We start from the raw sequence: 20,412 nt of genomic DNA on the forward strand, positions 1-20,412 counted from the left end.
TAACATGTATATAGAAAGTCAGCACGTAATGCTAAGCAAAAAAAGCTCAAATTTGGAACTATATTATTGCCCTCAAGGGTTCTGTGTGCCTTTCAAGCGTTCGTTGCAAATATTTTCGGCCATACTCTACAATGGAATTTTTCACTAAGTTTAAGAACAGCACTGGCCAACGCGCTGTATTTGTGCAAGAGCGCTCTCGTATGCACTTGTGTACTGCAGAGCTAGCAGCAGTTTTTCAAAAATGTCCATTGTACCCCATTTTGCGAACGGTGAAGAATTCCAAAGTTGGCAACTCTGCTCTCGTATCACTGCCAGTTAGGTTGGAAATCAGCATGAGCCTATTTATTGTTACCTAAGCTCTTACTTAAACTATTGCTTTCAGTTTCGCTATTGTTATTCTGAAGCCTTTAAGAGGGTGAAATAGAAGTCTACCACTGCAAAACATCTAAAGTACTGAATCCCTCAATCTCCAGTCCCTCGTGTTTCCTTTGATTCTCCACATGCAACATGCGTGTCCTTTTCCAAACCTCAAGTAAAGAAACCCTTCCTCCCAGAAGATTGCGTTTGTTTTCGCGCGTTTGTGGACAGCAAGCGATCAGGGTGGCTCTATCGAACGTCTTCCGCGAGAAAGCAGATCTGTTTTTTCGTTCTAATTGAATCTACGGGGATAAACTGAGATATAAACTTGCAACACACTCTCGTAGAGGGAAAACATTCAGAGAAACTTCCTTTCCGTGATGTTTGCACGGATGAAGCAAGGATTCTGGAAGTGGATTCCAAGTTGCTTTGAAGTTCAAACTAACGGAAAAGTAGTCCGAACCAACTTGAAACATAAGGTAATCGGAAATAAAGCACCACAAGTAACCTTGAAGTACAAGCTAACGGAAAAGTAGTCGAAACCAAATTGAAACGTAAGGTAATCGTAAACGAAATACAGATGACCTTGAAGCACAGGCTAACGGAAAAGTAGTCCAAACCAGATCGAAACATAAGCTAATCCTAAACTCAATACAAATGACCTTGAAGAACAAGCTAACGGAAAAGTAGTCTAAACCAACTTGAAATATGAGGTAATCGTAAACTTAATAAAAATGACCTTGAAGCACAAACTAACGGAAAGTAGTTCAAACCAGCTCGAAACTGAGGTAATCGTAAACGAAATAAAAATGACCTTGAAGCACAAACTAACGGAAAGTAGTTCAAACGAGCTCGAAACATGAGGTAATCGTAAACGAAATAAAAATGACCTTGAAGCACAAACTAACGGAAAAGTAGTCCAAACCAGATCGAAACAAAAGCTAATCGTAAACTCAATACAAATGACCTTGAAGCACAAGCTAACGGAAAAGTAGTCCGAACCAACTTGAAACATGAGATAATCGTAAAAGAAAATACAAATGACCTTTAAGCAGAAACTATAGGAAAAATTGTTCAAACCACTTTGAAACATAAGGAGGTATTCTCAAACGAAATATCAATTACCTTGAAGCATAAGCTAAGAGAAAAGTAGCCCCAACCAACTTGAAACATAAGGTAATCTGATTGATTTGCTTTATTTTACTTCGCTTCTTGTGCCACTTTTGGCTAATTTGCGAAGCTGGGGATGAGTGATGATATGATGAAATGCTGAATGGACACTCGCAAACATCAATGCCCAGGCCGGGATTCGAACCCGGAACCCCTGGCGCCGTATCACGATGTGCTAACCACTCCACCACGGGGGACGGCTCATAAGGTAATCTGAAAAGTAAGTACAAATGACCTTGAAGCACAAGCTAACGGAAAGTTGTTCAAACAACTTTGAAACATATAGCAATCGGAAATGAAGTATTAGAAATGACCTTGAAACAAAAGTATTTTTCCTCTCTATCTCTTTATCTGTGGTTCCTTCTTTCCCTTTCCTCTCTCTCTTTCCGCTTCACTGTATTTTCTCCTCTTCTCATTGCCCTCTCTATCCATCTTACGTGTTTCTTTGTTTTTTTTTGCGTTAATTTAAATGTTCATTTTCCATTATCTCTTCTTAATTCTATTCCATTGTACACTGCATTTCGAAAGAGCACCTTTTATTTTACCTCTAGGCGAACATATTAAATAAAACGCACAGCATCAGTAATTAGATGATTCTTGGTTCGAATATTCATTAGGGCAAAAGCGAAGTGGACAAGAGGACACCTGTAGAAGGCGGAAGAGATTTCCTCTGGAAATATGAAGTGTAAATGAAAGTCACTACCATATGGAGAGACTATTACAATTTTAATTTGCCTTTGTTATTGTATTTCAGGTCCAGCGTTCTGGGGTCTGATCAATCCTGAATGGAGTCTGTGTCATAAAGGTAGGCGGCAGTCGCCAGTGGACTTAGAGCCTGGAAAGCTATTGTTCGATCCAAACCTCAGGTTGCTTCATGTGGATAAGCACAGGGTGAGTGACAGTACTTGTAATTTCTTCTCTTGTATATTTTTGTACATACAAGCCCCTACAAGGGTACCGATTTCATAGATCTTTTAGCGGGGCTAGGTGGACGAGAGGAAAGTGAGATGAGAAAAAGATAGAGCGCGAAAAGAGAGAGAGAGGGAGGAAGGAGAAAGGCAGGGAGAGAAAGAGGAGAAGTCAGTGAGAGAGAAAGACAGAGAGAGATGGACAACGAGTAAAAGAGAGGGAGGGAGACAGAGAGAGAGCAAGAGAAAGAGAGATGACAAATAGAGGGGGAGACAGACAGACGAGAGAGAGAGAGAGAGAGAGAAATAGATAAAGATAGTGAGAGACATAAAGAAGAGAAAGAGAGAGAGGAAGACAGACAGAGAGAGGGAATGAGAATCAGTGATAGATAAAAAGAGGGAGAGACAGATAAAGAAAAAAGGCCACAGACAGATAGAGATGGAAAGATAAACAGATAGAGAGAGGGGGAAAACAGACAGATAGAGAGAGAAAGAGAAACAAAGAAAGAGAAACACAGAGAGATATATATATATATATAGAAAGAGTGAGAAACAGACAGAGAGTAATAGAGTGAGAAACACAGAAATTGAGAGAGGGGGCGAGACAGGTAGAGGGGAGAGATAAAGATAAATAAAGAGAGGAAGAGACAGACAGAGAGAGGAAGGGGCCGTGACAGGTAGAGGGGAGAGATAAAGAGAGATAAAGAAAGAGAGGAAGAGACAGACAGAGAGAGGAAGAGACAGACAGAGGAAGAAACAGACAGAGGAAGAAACAGACAGAGGAAGAGATAAACGGAGTGAGAGAGAGAGAGAGAGAGGGGAGACAGACAGACAAAGAGTGAAAAAGAATCAGAGAGAGAGAGAGGGAGGGAGACAGACAGACAAAGAGTGAAAATGAATCAGAGAGAGAGAGAGAGAGGGAGACAGACAGACAAAGAGTGAAAAAGAATCAGAGAGAGAGAGAGAGAGAGAGAGAGAAATTGAGGAAGAGGAAGACAGAAAGAAAGAGAGACAGAGTTTCATTAGATTTTGGCAACACTGACATCAGTATTTTTCTTTTGATAACTTAAACTTACTCCAGGCAATTCTTTTATACGTAAGAGAATCCACCTACAAAGTTTATCGTAAATGAAATTTCTACCACAGCGGTGGCAATCTTAAGTGACATGGTCGCTGAACAGACTAATAAGTGACAAAATATGGAACTATAATATTCAGAAACGAAGGCCCGATTTAAAATATCGGTCAGAGGATGTAGGCAGCCTCATGTCAAGCGAGAGGTTTTGACAGACAGCCTGTTGTATCCCTGTCACATCCCGTCGGACAGACGTGAAAGCAATATTTACCGCCTGGATAGGTGCCGACAAAACAGGTGCGTTCAATCAGCGAAAATTGCTGCCAGGCTATCCACGCCCTCTCCACAAAACGCTCCCATCCGCCCCTGAGCAACCACTCTTTCATCTTTCGCCGACCCATACACGGTCGGTGACGTGTTGAAATCGAACAATGAAGAACCTGTGTTCCGTTGAATTATGCAGTAATTGGAAAGTCTGTTAAGTTTAATTATTATGATAATGGATACCAAGAGGGACAACCAGGTTTGTGTGACCTGTCGAATGAGGACAAAGAACTCTCATTCTCCCGCAGGTTGAAAACGAATGACAATTTTCATTATTACGTAGTAGTCCCATGCAGTTTCCCCGCTGGCATGATCTGCAACTGAACTACTACTGGGATGCACGTATACACATAATCGCATAACCGACTGACCAAGTACAGCATGTCGCAAAAGTATCCGAAGCCATATTCAGAAATCCTCAAAGGTATCAGGGACTCACTCAATGGTTTAATATTATCACTATTGTCAGAACTCATAATGTTCTCCTAAAGTGATATTTATTTTTAAAAAATCAATTTGCATTATGATTTGTGTTTTTCTTATGCGGCCGTATGCTCAGTACTTGTGTTCCTACAGATAAAATTTATGAACTACCAATGTTGCCAACTAGGATTATATGCCACTAAAATGTCACTTATCCACTTCTCTCAGAAAATGCGCTATACTAAATGCATTAAGTGTTGTACATTATCGCTTTTCGCAAATTACGGACAAGCATGCTGCAGAACGTAGATTTGTCACCTAGCTTAAGTTTATTATCTCCTTGAATCATTCGTTAATATCTATAATTCCCTCTACAGTGAATTAGCGATCAAAGTTATTTAGAAATATTTCATTGGACTGCGGATATCATAGTGTGAATATCTCTCTTAATTTTCACATTAGAAGCGATGATAGGGTCACGTGCCTGTCGAACATTACTGGTGGCATGTGAATGTCCTTCAATTTTCTGCAACATTTTTACGAAGTTCTTTCTTTTATACATATATCAAGTTCCGTTATTGGAATTTAATTTTGTCACCACTATTGACCTGTAGAATACTTTAGTAGTAGTATTGATACTATTATAAACTCGATAAAGTATGAGCCCCCCTCAGGCAGATTTGGCTACACTTAAAACAAGCTCAAGATGTGCATATGAGCTTATTGCTCAAGTGTGGTACTCTGTCTAATCCAAGATTTTTGTAAAAATGACCTCGGGAATTTCCCGTGAAAGTATGAGCCCCCTCAGATTGATTTGCCTACACTTACAAAAGCTACATCTGTGAGATTGTTGTCCATAAGCTTGTCAAAAATATGCCCCTCTTGATATTTTTTTTGGCTACACCTAAAACTAGGTCAAAAAGCCACCCACATACACACCCACACCCACCCACCCACACACACACACACACACACACACACACACACACACATGTTTACTTCTGGTTTATTTCTCTTGCATCATGTTGTGCAACAAATTATTATCCAATATTATGCAACAAATTATGATGCAAGAGCTTTTGCATTATGTTGTGCAACAAAGTATTACCCAATATTATGCAACAAATTATGATGCAAGAGCTTTTGCATTACATATCAGTTAGTATTGTGAGAGTGGCTGAGGAGTACAGATGTGTTGTTGCATTGCTCCTCATACAGGTCTGATATTTGACACATCTTGCTTGTTTGTTGTAATCCACTCATATTTGGAGTCAGGCTTATATCTGCCCCAGTTTGTTATACATGACACATGGTATTAGGTTGTTTTTTTTCTAGGACATGCCTGTGTAGACATGCATTTGTGGTGGCTTAGTGCTTCTGTACTTATTCTACCTTTGTGCATGTAGGCTATCAGCTTTATACAACCTGTCATAGGTTTATTAAGTATAGAGTTTTGATTTGAACCCCAAGAAATTTTATATAAATACCAAAGCCAAAAATATTAACACACATACACACACACACACACACACTAAATATACAAAGCACACTGCTGAACCCAACTGATATTTTTTATTAAGCATAGAATTTTGATTTGAACCCCAAGAAATTTTATATAATAAACCAATAATAAAAATGCCAAATCAAAAACATTGTAATCAATGCAATAAGAATATATCCAGCCCCAATTGGGCTAAGCATCAAAAGAATTGTAATCCAGACAAATGCAGAACTCCCACTAAAATATGCCCTAAATGCCATAGAAAATATAGCATGGAATATTTCACATATAAACATAAGGGTACTTGTTCTGCACAGTCATCAACATTGCCCCCACAACCATCTACATCTGGTCTGAAAAGGAAGCATGAAACACCTGTTAATGCTAGAGCAGCAAAGCAGCCACGCTATGAACCCATCCATAGCAGTTTTAACGGCCAACTTAGGGATTACCGGTTTGTATCAGAGCAAAAATGTGACATTAAGAATTTTTTGAACAGTATAAATCCTGATGTGCAGGCAATTCTAAATGCACAAAATGGCTCTTATAAGCTGTCCCTCAAATTGTTTACACAATATAAGAAGCCAAATGGCACAAAATTTACACAGCCCCACATAACAGAAACTGTAGCTGTATATTCAAATGCAAATTCAGACAAAATAATAAGCAGTTTGATAGATCAATTGAATATTAAACACTCTGAATTTGCTGGAAAAGAGTCAGGATGGAGCCTATGTGGATCTCCACACAAGCTCTTTGTTAATATTTCTGAATTCAGCCCATTACAAGGATCTACATATCTGCCATTACCTGCCAATATTAAAAACAAAAGAGCTGTGGTTAACATAGAAAATAATGATGAGAAATGCTTTCTGTGGTGTATTTTAGCTGCTTTGTATCCAGTTTTAAGGAACCCTCAGAGAATAACTTATTATAAACAACATGAACATGATTTTGATGATGCTATAGAGGGCTTAAAATATCAAATGTCAGTTCAGAATATTGATAAATTTGAAAAAAAGGCCAGAGATATCAATGGTAAACAATTATCTATTAATGTTTTTATTTGTTCTACTGGCCGTGGCAATTGCTTGTTAGAACCTCTCAGATGATGATGATTCTGCTGTTCCGATTGATCTGCTCTTAATTGAAGGGGATGACACATACCATTACACTCTGATACACAGTCTTGAAGCTTTAGTCAGAAAACAACTAGACAAATCTAATACAACATACTAGTTGTGGAGAAGATGTTTGACTGTATTTGATGGTCAAAAAATGGTGAATGGGGTTCGGGAAGTGAATGCAGAAATTGCTAAAAACAAGTTAATTGAACATTTAAAATACTGTGGCAACCATAAACCTGTTCATATGGTGATTCCTAGTCCAAGTGAAAATGCCAAATTCAAAAAATTTGAAGCCTTGTTGGAACACCCAGCATATATAGTCTGTGATTTTGAATCAAACCTCAAACCCCTTGCACTATGCAGCCCAGATCCTGATGAATCTTCAAGTACATCATACCAGTTACATGAACCTTCTAGTTTTTATTATGTGATTGTACAGGATGGTGTTGTTAGTAAAGAATATTTATACATGGCATCAGATGCCATCAAAGAATTTGCACATAGAATAGAAAATGAGTGCCATAACATAGCATCTAATATCTTATTAAAATCAAAACCTATGTTGCCTTTAACAGAGGATCAGATTGAAGATTTCAACAATGCAGAAAAATGCCCGGTATGTGATTCTGAATTTTCAGATACAAATATCAAGGTGCATCACCATTCTCATACAGATGGTAAATTCTTAATGGCCCTGTGTAATAGCTGTAATATTAAGATCCAGAGACCAAAATTTATCCCTATATTTTGCCATGGTGCATCCAATTATGATTTTCATCATTTGATCAGGTACAAGGGGTTTGACAAGCAGAATTTAAATATTTTAGCAGAAAATAATGAGAAATATATAGCTATTAGCAAAATAATTAAAGTTAATGGTGTTCCAATTCACTTAAGATTTCTTGATTCCTACAGAATTCTGTCCGCTAGCCTGGCTACACTGGCCAGTCAATTATCTGATGATCAATTCAAAATCACATGTGCTTTGTTTCCAAATCAGGACCTGAAATTAATTAGGCGGAAGGGTGTATACCCATATGATTATGTTACAGATTTTTCTAAATTTGATGAGTGTTCTCTGCCACCACAACAAGAGTTCTACAGCAAACTCAGAGCATCTGGAATCACTGATGATGATTATCACCATGCCCAGTTGATGTGGAACAATTTAAAATGCCAGACATTTGGTGATTATCACAAGGCATATTTAAAACTTGATGTCACTCTCTTAGCTGATATACTTCAGGCATTTAGAAAATCTTCCATGGAAAATTATAAGCTGGATCCAATGTATTTTTACAGTGCACCAGGCTTAGCATGGTCTGCAATGTTTTTAAACACTAAAATGCAATTGGATCTGATCCAAGATCAAGATATGTATCTGTTTATGGAACAATGTATAAGAGGAGGGATGGTGCAATGTTCTCAGAGATATGCCAGAGCAAATAACAAGTATATTCTCAATTATGATACAGCCCTGCCATCAAATTTTATACTTTATGTAGATGCCAACAGCCTGTATGGTTATGCTATGATGGATAAACTGCCATATGCAGGGCTTGAGTGGGTTGAAGATTTCAATATTGAAGATCTTAAAGATTTTGATGACAGTAACTATGGTCTATTCTTAGAGGTTGATCTGACAATTCCTGATGATTTACACAACACATTTTCTGATCTGCCCCCAATTCCTGAGGTTGAGTGCTCACCTGGCTCTAAACAGAAGAAATTGATGATGACTCTAGAGCCAAAACAGGATTATGTCATATATTACAAAAACCTCCAGTTCCTAATGAATCATGGTGTTCAAGTAACCAAAGTTGGCAAAGTTTTGAGGTTCAGTCACTCAAGATGGTTGAAGCCATATATTGATACAAACACAGAGCTTCGAACATCTGCAATGAGCCAATTTGATAAGACCTTGTTTAAATTGATGGTCAATTCTGTATATGGCAAAACCATAGAAAATGTCAGAAAACATACTGATGTTAAAATAATTACTGACCCCAGCCTGAGCAAAAAATTGATTGCAAAGCCTAATTTCAATTATAGAAGAATTTATGATGAAAATATGGCACTCTTCAACATGAAAAAAAAACAAAGATTAAGTTTGATAAGCCTATTTATGTAGGGGCTGTGATATTGGAATTGGCCAAATTACACATGTTAAAGCTCTATTATGATGTGCTCAAGCCTATTTATGGTGATTGTGTAAAATTGATGTACATGGACACAGATAGTTTTATCCTTGATATTCAGACAGAAGATGTTTATCAAGATATATCACAGCCTGAATTGCTTGAATATTTTGATACCAGTGAACATTCAAACATTAAGCCCCACAACAAAAAGGTGCCTGGCAAGTTAAAAGATGAGACACTTGGTGATGTTATTGTGGCATTTGCTGGGTTAAGGGCCAAGATGTACAGCTTTGAAACATGTAGTGGTGTTGTTGCAAAAAAGGCCAAGGGCATTGGCAGAGTAACTGTTGACAAAGAGCTTGAATTTCAAGATTACAAAAATTGTCTCAAATCATGTAGCACAATCAGAACATCAGAATCCAGAATTCAGAGTGTGGATCACTTGTTGACTACAAATGTTCTAAGAAAAGTGGCTCTGGACCCACATGATGATAAGAGATGCATTTTATCATGTGGCATACATACTCTACCATGGGGGCATTGTGACTTGAAAAATGGTAATCAATGCCCAATTACAGAGCATGATTTGAAATAAATAAACATGCCTATGAAGTTATTTGAGTTCAAAAAACAGGCTATTATGGACCTGCCAACACCAGCACCCTCTTCTGATATAATATCTAAACTAAGTGCTTTGTTAATTATTCATCTGAACAGCATACTTACAGATGTTGATGATAAAACAGGTAAAACATTGTACATATTTAACAATAATTTAAATCATTAGCAATTACCTGTAGGTGGTCAATTACAATTTATTACAACCATCGAGGGTAATGTCAAGATTTCAGTAGACAAAAATATTTACAGGATAAAGCACTCAAACATGGTTTCTGGCACTGTATATACTGTTTCTGCTGGTGACTGCTTATATATTGAGGTCCCGGGATCCTATGACAAGCTTATACCTTTTTTTATAGAATTAAGAATTAGATATTCAATAATAAATAACCACTAAATCAAAAATGCCTAATGATATATTTGGCCATACAAGGCATGAAGATCACAGTGATGAGATTCTGATGCTTGATGTCAGAGTCAAAAAATTAAGAAGTGATTTACAAGCTTTACAAACCACACTCAATGCCAGTCTTCAACTAGAAATTACAAATTTACAATCACAATGCATGGACCCTCTTCTTAAAATTGATTCAGAACTCAAATTGCTGCTTCAAAAATATACTGACTTGTCCACATTGGATAATTTTCAAAGTTTAGAGGAGGCTGTAGCAGCTCTTCAAGCCAAATTGAAGACTCAGGCTACCAACTCTGAGCAATTGAAACAACAATTAGAAGAACAGATTAATAATGTCCAGACACAGTTTCAAACAATTGTGAAAAGCATAAAATCACAAGAAGATTTTGATCTAGTGATTTCCACTCTAAAGGAACAGATTCAATCACTGGAGATACCTAATCTGGACCCTCTGAACAATGCCATAGCCGAGGTTAAAGAAAAAATTGAGACACTTGAAAATTTTATGAACAACTTGCCATCTTCTGATGCTTTGAGTGCAATAACTCGGAGCTGCAACTTGAAACATATGAAGATTTTGGAAAAATTCAAAGTACCATAACCCATCTTGAAGGTACCATAGCAGCAGTGCAAAGTGATTTGACAAATGTACAAGAATCTCTAGAATCCCGCTTGCCTGGTATTGTAGATACCCTTGTCAGTGTCCAGCAACAGATCACAAAACTTGAAAACCTCAACACTGAATCTGAGCTATCTCATTTTCATCACTTGATCGATGATATCCAAACAAAACTTGAAATTTTACAACAATCAACACCCACTCAGGCAGACATAACCCTGCTCCAAGATGCTATGCAAAGTGTGGTTGATGCTTCTGAATTAAATGATGTGAAATTGCCACTTGAATCTTTGCAGAATACTGTATCAAATCTGCCTACATCACAGGAACTTAAAAATATTAAGAGAGCTGTGAATCGCATATTGAAATCAGAAGATATCAAGAATATCCAGACAGAGATCAAACAACTTACTCAGACAGTGGCCACTCTACCAACTAATCAACATATTAATGAACTGCATGCCCTGTTTGAGGATATCAGAAGACAGGTCCATGATCTTACAACCCAAAATTCAAAATTGGCAGTTGTTGAAAATTTACAGCAAATTGTAGCTAATATCAAGCAACAGCTAGGGACCATGGAATCCAATCAAGCAAATGCTCTGTCTGTTTTTGCCACCAAGCTACAAGAGATTGTGCAACAATACAAAAAACTTGTTGTGGACATAAAGATCAAGCCAGGCCATGATGATGTTGTTAGGACTATCAATGAGCACCTTGAATCTGTAACAAGTAGATTGCTTACAGCAGAAAAAGAAATAACTGGCATAATCGAGAATCCTAAACATACAGTAATTCTTGAATTGTACAGTATCCCCAACAAAGAATATGATTCACCATTTACACCCGGTAGCAAAATATATATGCTTTCCCCTGCACAATTTTATTACCAGTTTTTTATTGGGGGCACACTTAGTCCAATCAAGATCAAATATTGGCTACAACCACAGGCACACCACTACCCTACCTTATCAATAACAAATGCTGATAACAAAGCAAAAATCACCAGTGTAGAGTTAGAGGATTTTACAGACCCCAATACATTAGAGACATCTTATGCTGAAGATGATGGCTCTCTGGAATTTTATATACAAATAGGAGACAAACTGTATTTAGAAAATCCTGTAGTATCAGCTGCTGAACACCCTATAGTTGCAATATTCTTGTTTACATACTATGTCTAGACAAATTATTGTTGATGAATTACACAGACAAGCCAGACATAATTATAAAAGACTGCCAGTAGTTACAAAAGGCATAGATGATTTATGGCAGTGTGACTTGATTGAGATGGCAAGTGGACAGCTGAAAAACTTAGACAAGATCAACAAGGGCTACAAGTATCTACTCACTGTAATAGACACATTTTCAAAATTTGCCTGGGCTGTGCCACTCAAATCCAAGACTGGAAAATGTGTTACAGAAGCCTTCAGGACAATCATCAATCAGAGTGGAAGATCACCGCGCTATTTGCAAACAGATAATGGCAAAGAATTCTATAATTCGGTGTTCCAACAATTTATTAAAAGCCAGTCAATACAACATTACTCGAGTTACAGTGATCTCAAGGCCTCTATTGTTGAAAGATTCAACAAAACCCTAAAAAATCATATGTATAAACAATTCACACTTCAAGGTAATTATGAATGGCTTAATATTCTTCCAGAACTTCTACATAAATATAACAACTCGGTCCATTCCACAATCAACATGAAACCTCTGAGGTAATTTCGTCTGATGAGCAAAAATTGATAAGCACTGTTTATTATCCTAGATACCAGCCAACAACAAGAAAAGCCAAATACAAGGTGGGTGATCAAGTAAGAATCAGCAAATATGAGCACTTATTCAAAAGAGGCTTTACAAGAAACTGGAGCACTGAATTATTTACAGTGGTTCAAGTTAAACCTGGGACCCGATACACATATATAATAAAAGACCACCGAGGAGAAATTCTCAAAGGCAGGTTTTATGAAGAAGAACTCATCAAAACTAAGCAGCCTGACACATATCTCATAGAAAAAATCATCCGCAGAAAAGGCAACAAGATACATGTCAAATGGCTAGGTCTCCCAGAACACAGCTGGATCGAGGCAAACAAAGTGATACTATGAACACCTGGGATGTTATAAAGAGGCTGCCAGAGCCTGAACAGCAGAATAAGAGAAATGGAATGCTGCTGCCTGATAATATTAGATGTCTTATTGTTGGGCCATCGGCTTGTGGTAAAACTACACTAATGATTGATAATTTTTTATTGGCACCCAACTGGTTAGACTGGAAAAACAGGCACTTGTATGTCTTCTCTAAGAGCTTGGAACAATTAAAATATCAGCAGCTGATGAAGCTATATGATGGACTGGATATAGCCACATTTGAATCAGATGTTAAGCCACTTCATGAATGTCTCGATAATTCTGTTGATGTGTTTGATGACATTATACTGGATAATCAAAACAAGGTTAGAAATTTTTTTACACAGGGCCGACACAAAAACATTGATTGCTTCTACCTGGCACAGACTTTTTCTAAAATTCCGAAGCAGCTGATCCGAGACAACAGCAATTTTATATGTGTGTTTCATCAAGATCATACCAACCTCAAACACATACATGATGAATATGTAGGTGGGGACTTGAGCTACAATAATTTTTCTAAATTTTGCAGTAGGTGCTGGAACCAGGACAGTTATGGGTTTGTCACAATTGATATGACAAGGAAACCCAATAGTGGCAAATACAGAAATAAAATCAACAATTTTCTAGACATTGAAACATATATAAATAACCATGAAAAGGCCAATCATTGATGATCTTAAATTAAGAGATTATCTTGTAAAAAGATTTAAGGGATGGAAATCAGAGAACCGAGGAATCTATGAACAACACAAGCAAACAGAACAGCCTATTATTGATGCTATTAGTGAATTAGGTAAAAATATCAAAACTGTTACAGAGCAAAATCAAAATTTGATCACAGAGGTTGTACCTGTAGCTGCTAGGAACATATTAGATTATCCAATCACACCACTTTCTAGTATTCATACACCTAGTCCTGTTGCTCCTCGAAGAATTGAAGCTACTCAGGATCCTATTGAATTGGGTCTTCTTGCTAAAAAATATTTAAGCACACCTAAAGACAACAAAGATGAGGTCTTTGGCTTATATGCTGACACAGAGCGTGATGGTAGCATCATACATAGAATTGGCAATTTTAGAGTAACATTTATGGGAGATGATCTAATTGTATATTCAGAATCTCATCTTGGAGAAAGAGGTGGTTTTGTTAAATATCCTGGCACACCTGGATTGTGGGAACTGATGACTAGGAAAAGGCCTGGCAGCTATACAGATCAAGATTATGAGCACTACAAAGAAATATTAATAAAATCAGATGCTCTATACCAGAACAATGATCCCACACAAAAAAGAGTCAAGTCTAGCAGTGGAGCAAAATACAACAACTTAATAAAGCCCATATGGTCACAGATCAAGAGAGGTAGTGGAATCAAACAATACAACACCCTGCCTAAAGAATTTGTGTGGGTTGATGATGTCAGGAAACTTGTAGATAGGTTGCTGGTGATAGCTGGGGAGGAAAATGCTGGCAACCACAATTTTTACAATGAAAAAGTTGGAATTATGCATATGATAAGCACAAAATTGTCTAATTTTATAGTGAATGACACTAAGGGGATTGGATATCTTATAAAAATTATTAATACTCTACCCCCCAAATTTTGGAATATCTCTGAGGGTCGGGGACTGGTTAATGACATCATAAACAAGCTGCCATTTGAACTACACATTCCAGGCTATCAGTATTGTGATCCCGGTACAAAATTGGACCATAGATTAAACAGAGGGGACCCTGGTGTTAATCCCCTAGATGCTGCTTGCAGAGACCATGACATAGCATACAACACACATTCTGATCTTGACAAGAGACATGTTGCAGACAAGAAATTAGAAGAGGCTGCATTTGGTAGATTTGTAAGCAAAGATGCTTCTTTAAGTGAAAAAATAGCAGCATTGGGGACCACCATAGCTATGAACACCAAACAAAAACTGGGATGAAGGCCAAGGGTGTTATGTATCAGATACCTTATGCAGGTCTTAAATCTCTTAAAACTATTGATAGTCTTTTAACCAAAAAGCAGCGCAAGAAAAAAAATTCTTGTATTGCCAAGGGCCATGGTATGAAATTATTACTTAGTACCCCCCAATTAAAAAAATTACAGCAATCTAGAAAAAAGTCACATGTGGGTGGATTTATATTTACTATCCCGGCCATCTTAGCAGCTTTGGGGGCTGTTGGGAGCTTGGCTGGGGGATCAGCTGCCATAGCAAAAACAGTAATAGATGCCAAGAAGAATAAGGCAGAATTAGATGAAATGAAGCGCCATAACCTGGCCATGGAGAAAGAAGGCAAAGGTGTTAAGAGAGCCATGAATAAGTTTTAAAAAAACAAGAGCCGCTTACAAACCAAGATATTGAAGCTTTAATCAAGCCACTGGGCATCAAAAATTTTAGAGGTGTATACATGTCTGATTCTTTACCAGAACAACCACTCAACAAAGACTGTGGCATAGTTAATTTGGATAAATACAAAAATCAGGGCACTCACTGGATCTGTTATCTTAAATATTTAAAAGATGAGGCATTTGTGTTTGATTCATTTGGAGGTGTTCCACCTGAAAATTTAGTAAAATATCTAAAATCAACTAATCTTTATTACAATAATGCCCGTGTTCAAAATTTCAAAGATGTTAATTGTGGACATCTGTGTTTATCTGTTCTTAGATATATGTCTCAAATAAATAAACCATCAATTGAAAATTTTCAAAAGGCCTTGTGGTATTTAAAACATCATGGGGGTATTCCATCTTACCAGCCAAAATTCAATATTGAAACTTAGATTACATGATGATATAGTGTATCCCAAAACAATAGCTCTCAGAGCATTTTATGGCATGTACTTGATCCGTAATATTACACACCACAACAACACAATTGCAGTTGGTGATCAAAACATTGTCATCACTCCAGGGCAGTATAATCTGTCTACTCGAAATGCTCAGTTACCCAGAGGTATAGTTTTAACTCAAAATTCTGTCACTCACAGAGTAGAGATTGTATCTGCTACAGAAAGAGTGGATCTGGGTACTATATATTAGAGCTGTTAGGCTTTGAGAATAACACAAAACTTGAACCGGCTATTAAACACACTGCTATTAATATACCTAAATTCTTAGCCATAGAGACTCTAAATATTCACTGTAATGTGGCCGAGGGTATGATCACCAAATCAAATGGCATAGGCACTCACAAACAAACTGGCATCATTGCAACATTCAAACCTAACTCTGAATTTATGGAGTCCATCATCTACACTCCATCACCAACATTATATTTTCCTGTGTGCCATAACAGAATAGATTACATTGAGTTGATGGTCACTAATGAAAAAGAAGAATTAGTTGATTTTGCTGGAGCCACAACAACTGCAATCATAGAAATTAATATTTAAATAAAAATACATACAAAAAAAATGGAAAATATTGAGAGTTATGAGCTACAATCATTCCCCCCAAACAGGAGGACCTTTGCAAATTTATATGAACCCAACACAGAGATTGAGGTTGATCTTGATGTAGGGGATGGCTTTATACACCCCCACAGAGCAGATCTATACATCAAGTTTGATGTTGTAAAGCTCGATGGTACAGATTATCCGGCAAATTCAAATATAAGATTGGTGGACAATTTTGTGCCACATCTGTTCTCTGAAATTGAGATCAGAAAACATGGTGTTGTTATAAACAGAGTAGATTAACCCGGCATTACCTCTACAGATTTGGCCACACTAAAATTATCCAAAACCGAGGCTTCTTACTACAAAATAGGTGGATTTGAGGCTGGTGATAAAATATTATCCAAGAGCCACACAGTATTGTTCCCCATGCGCCTGTTGCCAGGATTCTTCTCAGATTACAAAGATATTATGTGGAAGGGTGGTTTAAGAATCACATTTAGAAGAGCTGCCAATGATAATAATGCTTTGATGAGGTACAGCACATTAAACTCTACAGGGGAAGCTCTGCCTAATACCCTACCTGATGAAGGCAAGTGCCTTATTCAGACTATGGAGCTAAGAATCCCGGTTGTTGAATATGAGGCCAGTTATGCTCTTAAATACAAAGCAGATATAATAAAAAATCCACAGGTGCCTTTACAATTTTATACATATCAATGTGTACAGAAGCCTGCCACTGGTACCTATTATGAGTTTCATGCTACAAATTCATTCTCCAGTATACAATATGACATGCCAGATTTTGTGGTGGTACTGTTTCAGACTGGAAGACACAATAATCAGGAAAAAAAATTCAAGTAAATTTGATAACTGCAACATCAAGAATATATATCTTAAAAATGGCAGAAATGAGGTATTTCCTAGAGAAAATTATAATTTAGACATGTCCAAGGATGATTTTCTTAAATTATATGAAGCATTTACAGCATACAAAAGGGTCACTACTGGCAATACTGACATGTATTACACACCAGATGAATTCAAAGCACAGAGACCCATGTTTGTCATCAACACTTCAAAAAGGAAACAAGTTGTGGTTAATGACAGGACAAACATTAAAATTATCTGTGAATTCCACGATGCACACCCTGATGACACCATATGTAGTGTTATTCTCATAGGTAAAAAATCATATGTTTATGATGTAAGAAATGAGAGAGTCACAGAGCAATTCTAGAGGGCCTCTGCATATTACATTGTTTTAATATTAGATAAACAAATTGAACCTGGTATCCAATTGAACTTAAACCGGAAGTGGACCGGAAGTAAATATGTGTGGGTGGGTGTGGGTGTGTGTGGGTGTGGGTGTGTATGTGGGTGGGTGTATCTTGGCTTAGTTTTCGGTGTAGCCAAAAAAATATCAAGAGGGGCATATTTTTGACAAGCTTATGGACAACAATCTCACAGATGTAGCTTTTGTAAGTGTAGGCAAATCAATCTGAGGGGGCTCATACTTTCACGGGAAATTCCCGAGGTCATTTTTACAAAAATCTTGGATTAGACAGAGTACCACACTTGAGCAATAAACTCATATGCACATCTTGAGCTTGTTTTAAGTGTAGCCAAATCTGCCTGAGGGGGGCTCATACTTTCTCGAGTTTATAATAGTATCAATACTACTACTTACTTTCTTTAAAAAATGTTTTGGTATTTACTTGTGGTAGAGATTGAACAAACCAGAAACTTTCAAATAACTTCTGCCATAGAATGTATTTTATTTTATGAAGACTTACCAATAAAAATTTTACCTACAGTATTGCATCTGTGGCAGGGGCGTGCCGTGACCTTCAGGCAAGCGATGGGTTAATTTTTCGTTTCATTTAATTATAACAATTTCATATACAATATACGCCTACACACATCCCTATTTACAATAATGTGTATAATGGTGACGTATCGGGCTTGAGTGTGTGAACTGTATACATACCGTAAAATAAAATCTTCGCTGCACGGTTTATAAAGAAGAAAACCAGCCTCTCGATATAAACTTGTAAATTTCAACCATAAAGAAAATAATGATTTACTTGATATTTGAGGGCAACTGTAAATTAAATTACGTTCTTTTTTAACCCTGGAAATAATAAACATCCTATTAGCATAAAGTTTCGATTTTAAATAAACGGACGGGTTTCTGTTTCTGACTTAGCTAGAATTATGAATCATGACTAACAGGACGAAACAGTGTTTATGTAATTATCATTGGCTCAATGGAATCATAGAGTTTAAATGAAAAATACAGAAAAAAAATATTAAACAATCAAATTATAAATTGAAAAAAATATTACCTTACTTAAGTTGGAATTCCTGCCGTCTGTTCTTCTTGGTGAATTCATCTATCACGTCTCCATAAAAATCTTCGCCCCAATTGCACAGCTCGCTTAATAACGTGCTTTTGATTGAAAGCAGTGCCAAATTTGATAAACGCTCTTGCCTTTGATTACTGCGACAGTAAGTTTTGATTCTCTTCAAGGTAGAAAATGACCTTTCCACAGATGCTGTTGTCACAGGAATAGTCATAACCAGCAAACACAGTTTCCGTAGTTTCGCTATACAATCATTGAGTTCCATGTGGTGCAGGTACTTATACAAATCACAAACTTTCAGATTTATGCATTACATTTAGTTCACTTTTCAGCCGGAGGCAATCAAAATGACGGCCATATGTAGCCTGCAAAGATTGTAAGGTGCCGTCAGGAAAATGTTGAGAATTATGTGGGAATTTACTACTATCTAGCAATTCGAGAAATGAAAGTTTGTCAAGGTTTGCATATCTTGTCCTTATTTGCATAGTGATTGTATCCAGAATTTCAACGAATACTCGTCTGTAGTACCGAACGGCATCCTCGTCGGATGTAACACCTCTTTGACGAAATTTTGACAGATTCTTATGAATTTCCATTCGCTTCCAGAACGCGTTGAAACTGTTCCTCTTGTCTTCCATTACCCTCAAACACTCCATTACTTTTTCCTGGCAGTATGATATGTCATTATATTTTGCTTGGAGAATATCGAACAGAACATCAATGTATTGGAATATTTAATCAAATAACTGCAAGCAAAAGACAAATGGAAAGCTACCTAGTCTTCCACAAAACCCACTAGCTTCGTTGTAAGTGTTGGTGTCCCTGTCAGCGGGGTGTTCTGTAATTTCTTCGAACAACTCAATTAAAGATTCCCTATAATTATTAACAGTTTGAACAAGTCTCGAATTGAAGTTCCGCCTTGTGGTTGCAACACGTGGCAACCTTTTCTGAACTATTCGGTCTAGTAGCTCGGTGCCTTTGGTAGAAACAGAGAAAAAGGCAGCTAACCCAGAGAACGTTTTGAAAAAAATACTACTTTCTTTGACGCTGTTTGCAGATTGAACCAGCACTAAATTTAAGACATGCGCGTAGCAGTGAACAAACATAGCTTCTGGATACTTTTCACGTACTTTTGATTGTAAACCATTCAGTTCACTTGCCATTACTGCTGCACCATTATAAGCCTGCGAAACGATCTTGTTGCCCAAATTAAATTCTTCAATTACTTTGAAAACGTGTTGGCTTAATGCTGTTGCTGTTCTGTCTTTACTGACGTCATCAAAGCAAATAAATCTCTCGCAAACCAAACCATCTGATCTTACGTATCTTAAAACTGTTGAAAGTTGTGACTTATTACTGACATGTGACGCTTCATCAAGCAGTATGGAAACACAAGTGCTTTCTGAGATTTCTGTTTTAATTTCTTTCATTAGTGAAGAACTGATGCTTTCAATAACATCGTTTTGAATTCTGTTTGAGAGCCCAGTAAACACTGTTGCAGTTTCCAAATGATTGCAAGGAACAGGATCATATTTACTTATCAATTTGCTTAATTCTACGTAATTTCCTCTATTGGTTGAACCTTGTGTTTCGTCATGACCTCTAAATGCAAGTTCCTGTTTACCAAGGAAACATGTTACGTCTATAAATCTTTTCAAAATTGCTCTGTTTTTCTTCACAGTTTCATTGTGTTTTAAAACTGCAGCTTTCTTTTGCAGATCTAATTGTATATCAATTCTGGACTTTCCGAATGTCTTCAGTTGGATGCAAGCGCAGATGTGATTTTGGGAACGTTCATGTATTTGCACTGCATTATAAAAATTGCTCAAGTCA

General features: G+C 37.2%; 1 protein-coding gene across 1 annotated transcript in view; it reads left to right on the top strand.

The window, feature by feature from the left end:
• CARPB (Carbonic anhydrase-related protein B) overlaps positions 1 to 20,412 on the top strand; it is a 460,462-nt gene that overhangs the window by 343,231 nt on the left and 96,819 nt on the right. Inside the window, exon 3 of the mRNA XM_083133565.1 lies at positions 2,282 to 2,418. Within this exon, the coding sequence (XP_082989691.1) occupies positions 2,282 to 2,418 (137 nt within the window). The remainder of the gene's footprint in view (positions 1 to 2,281; positions 2,419 to 20,412) is intronic.

This window comes from Lepisma saccharinum, chromosome 13 (assembly GCF_977018435.1).
Source record: "Lepisma saccharinum chromosome 13, izLepSacc3.1, whole genome shotgun sequence".
Taxonomy (NCBI): Eukaryota; Metazoa; Arthropoda; class Insecta; order Zygentoma; family Lepismatidae; genus Lepisma; species Lepisma saccharinum.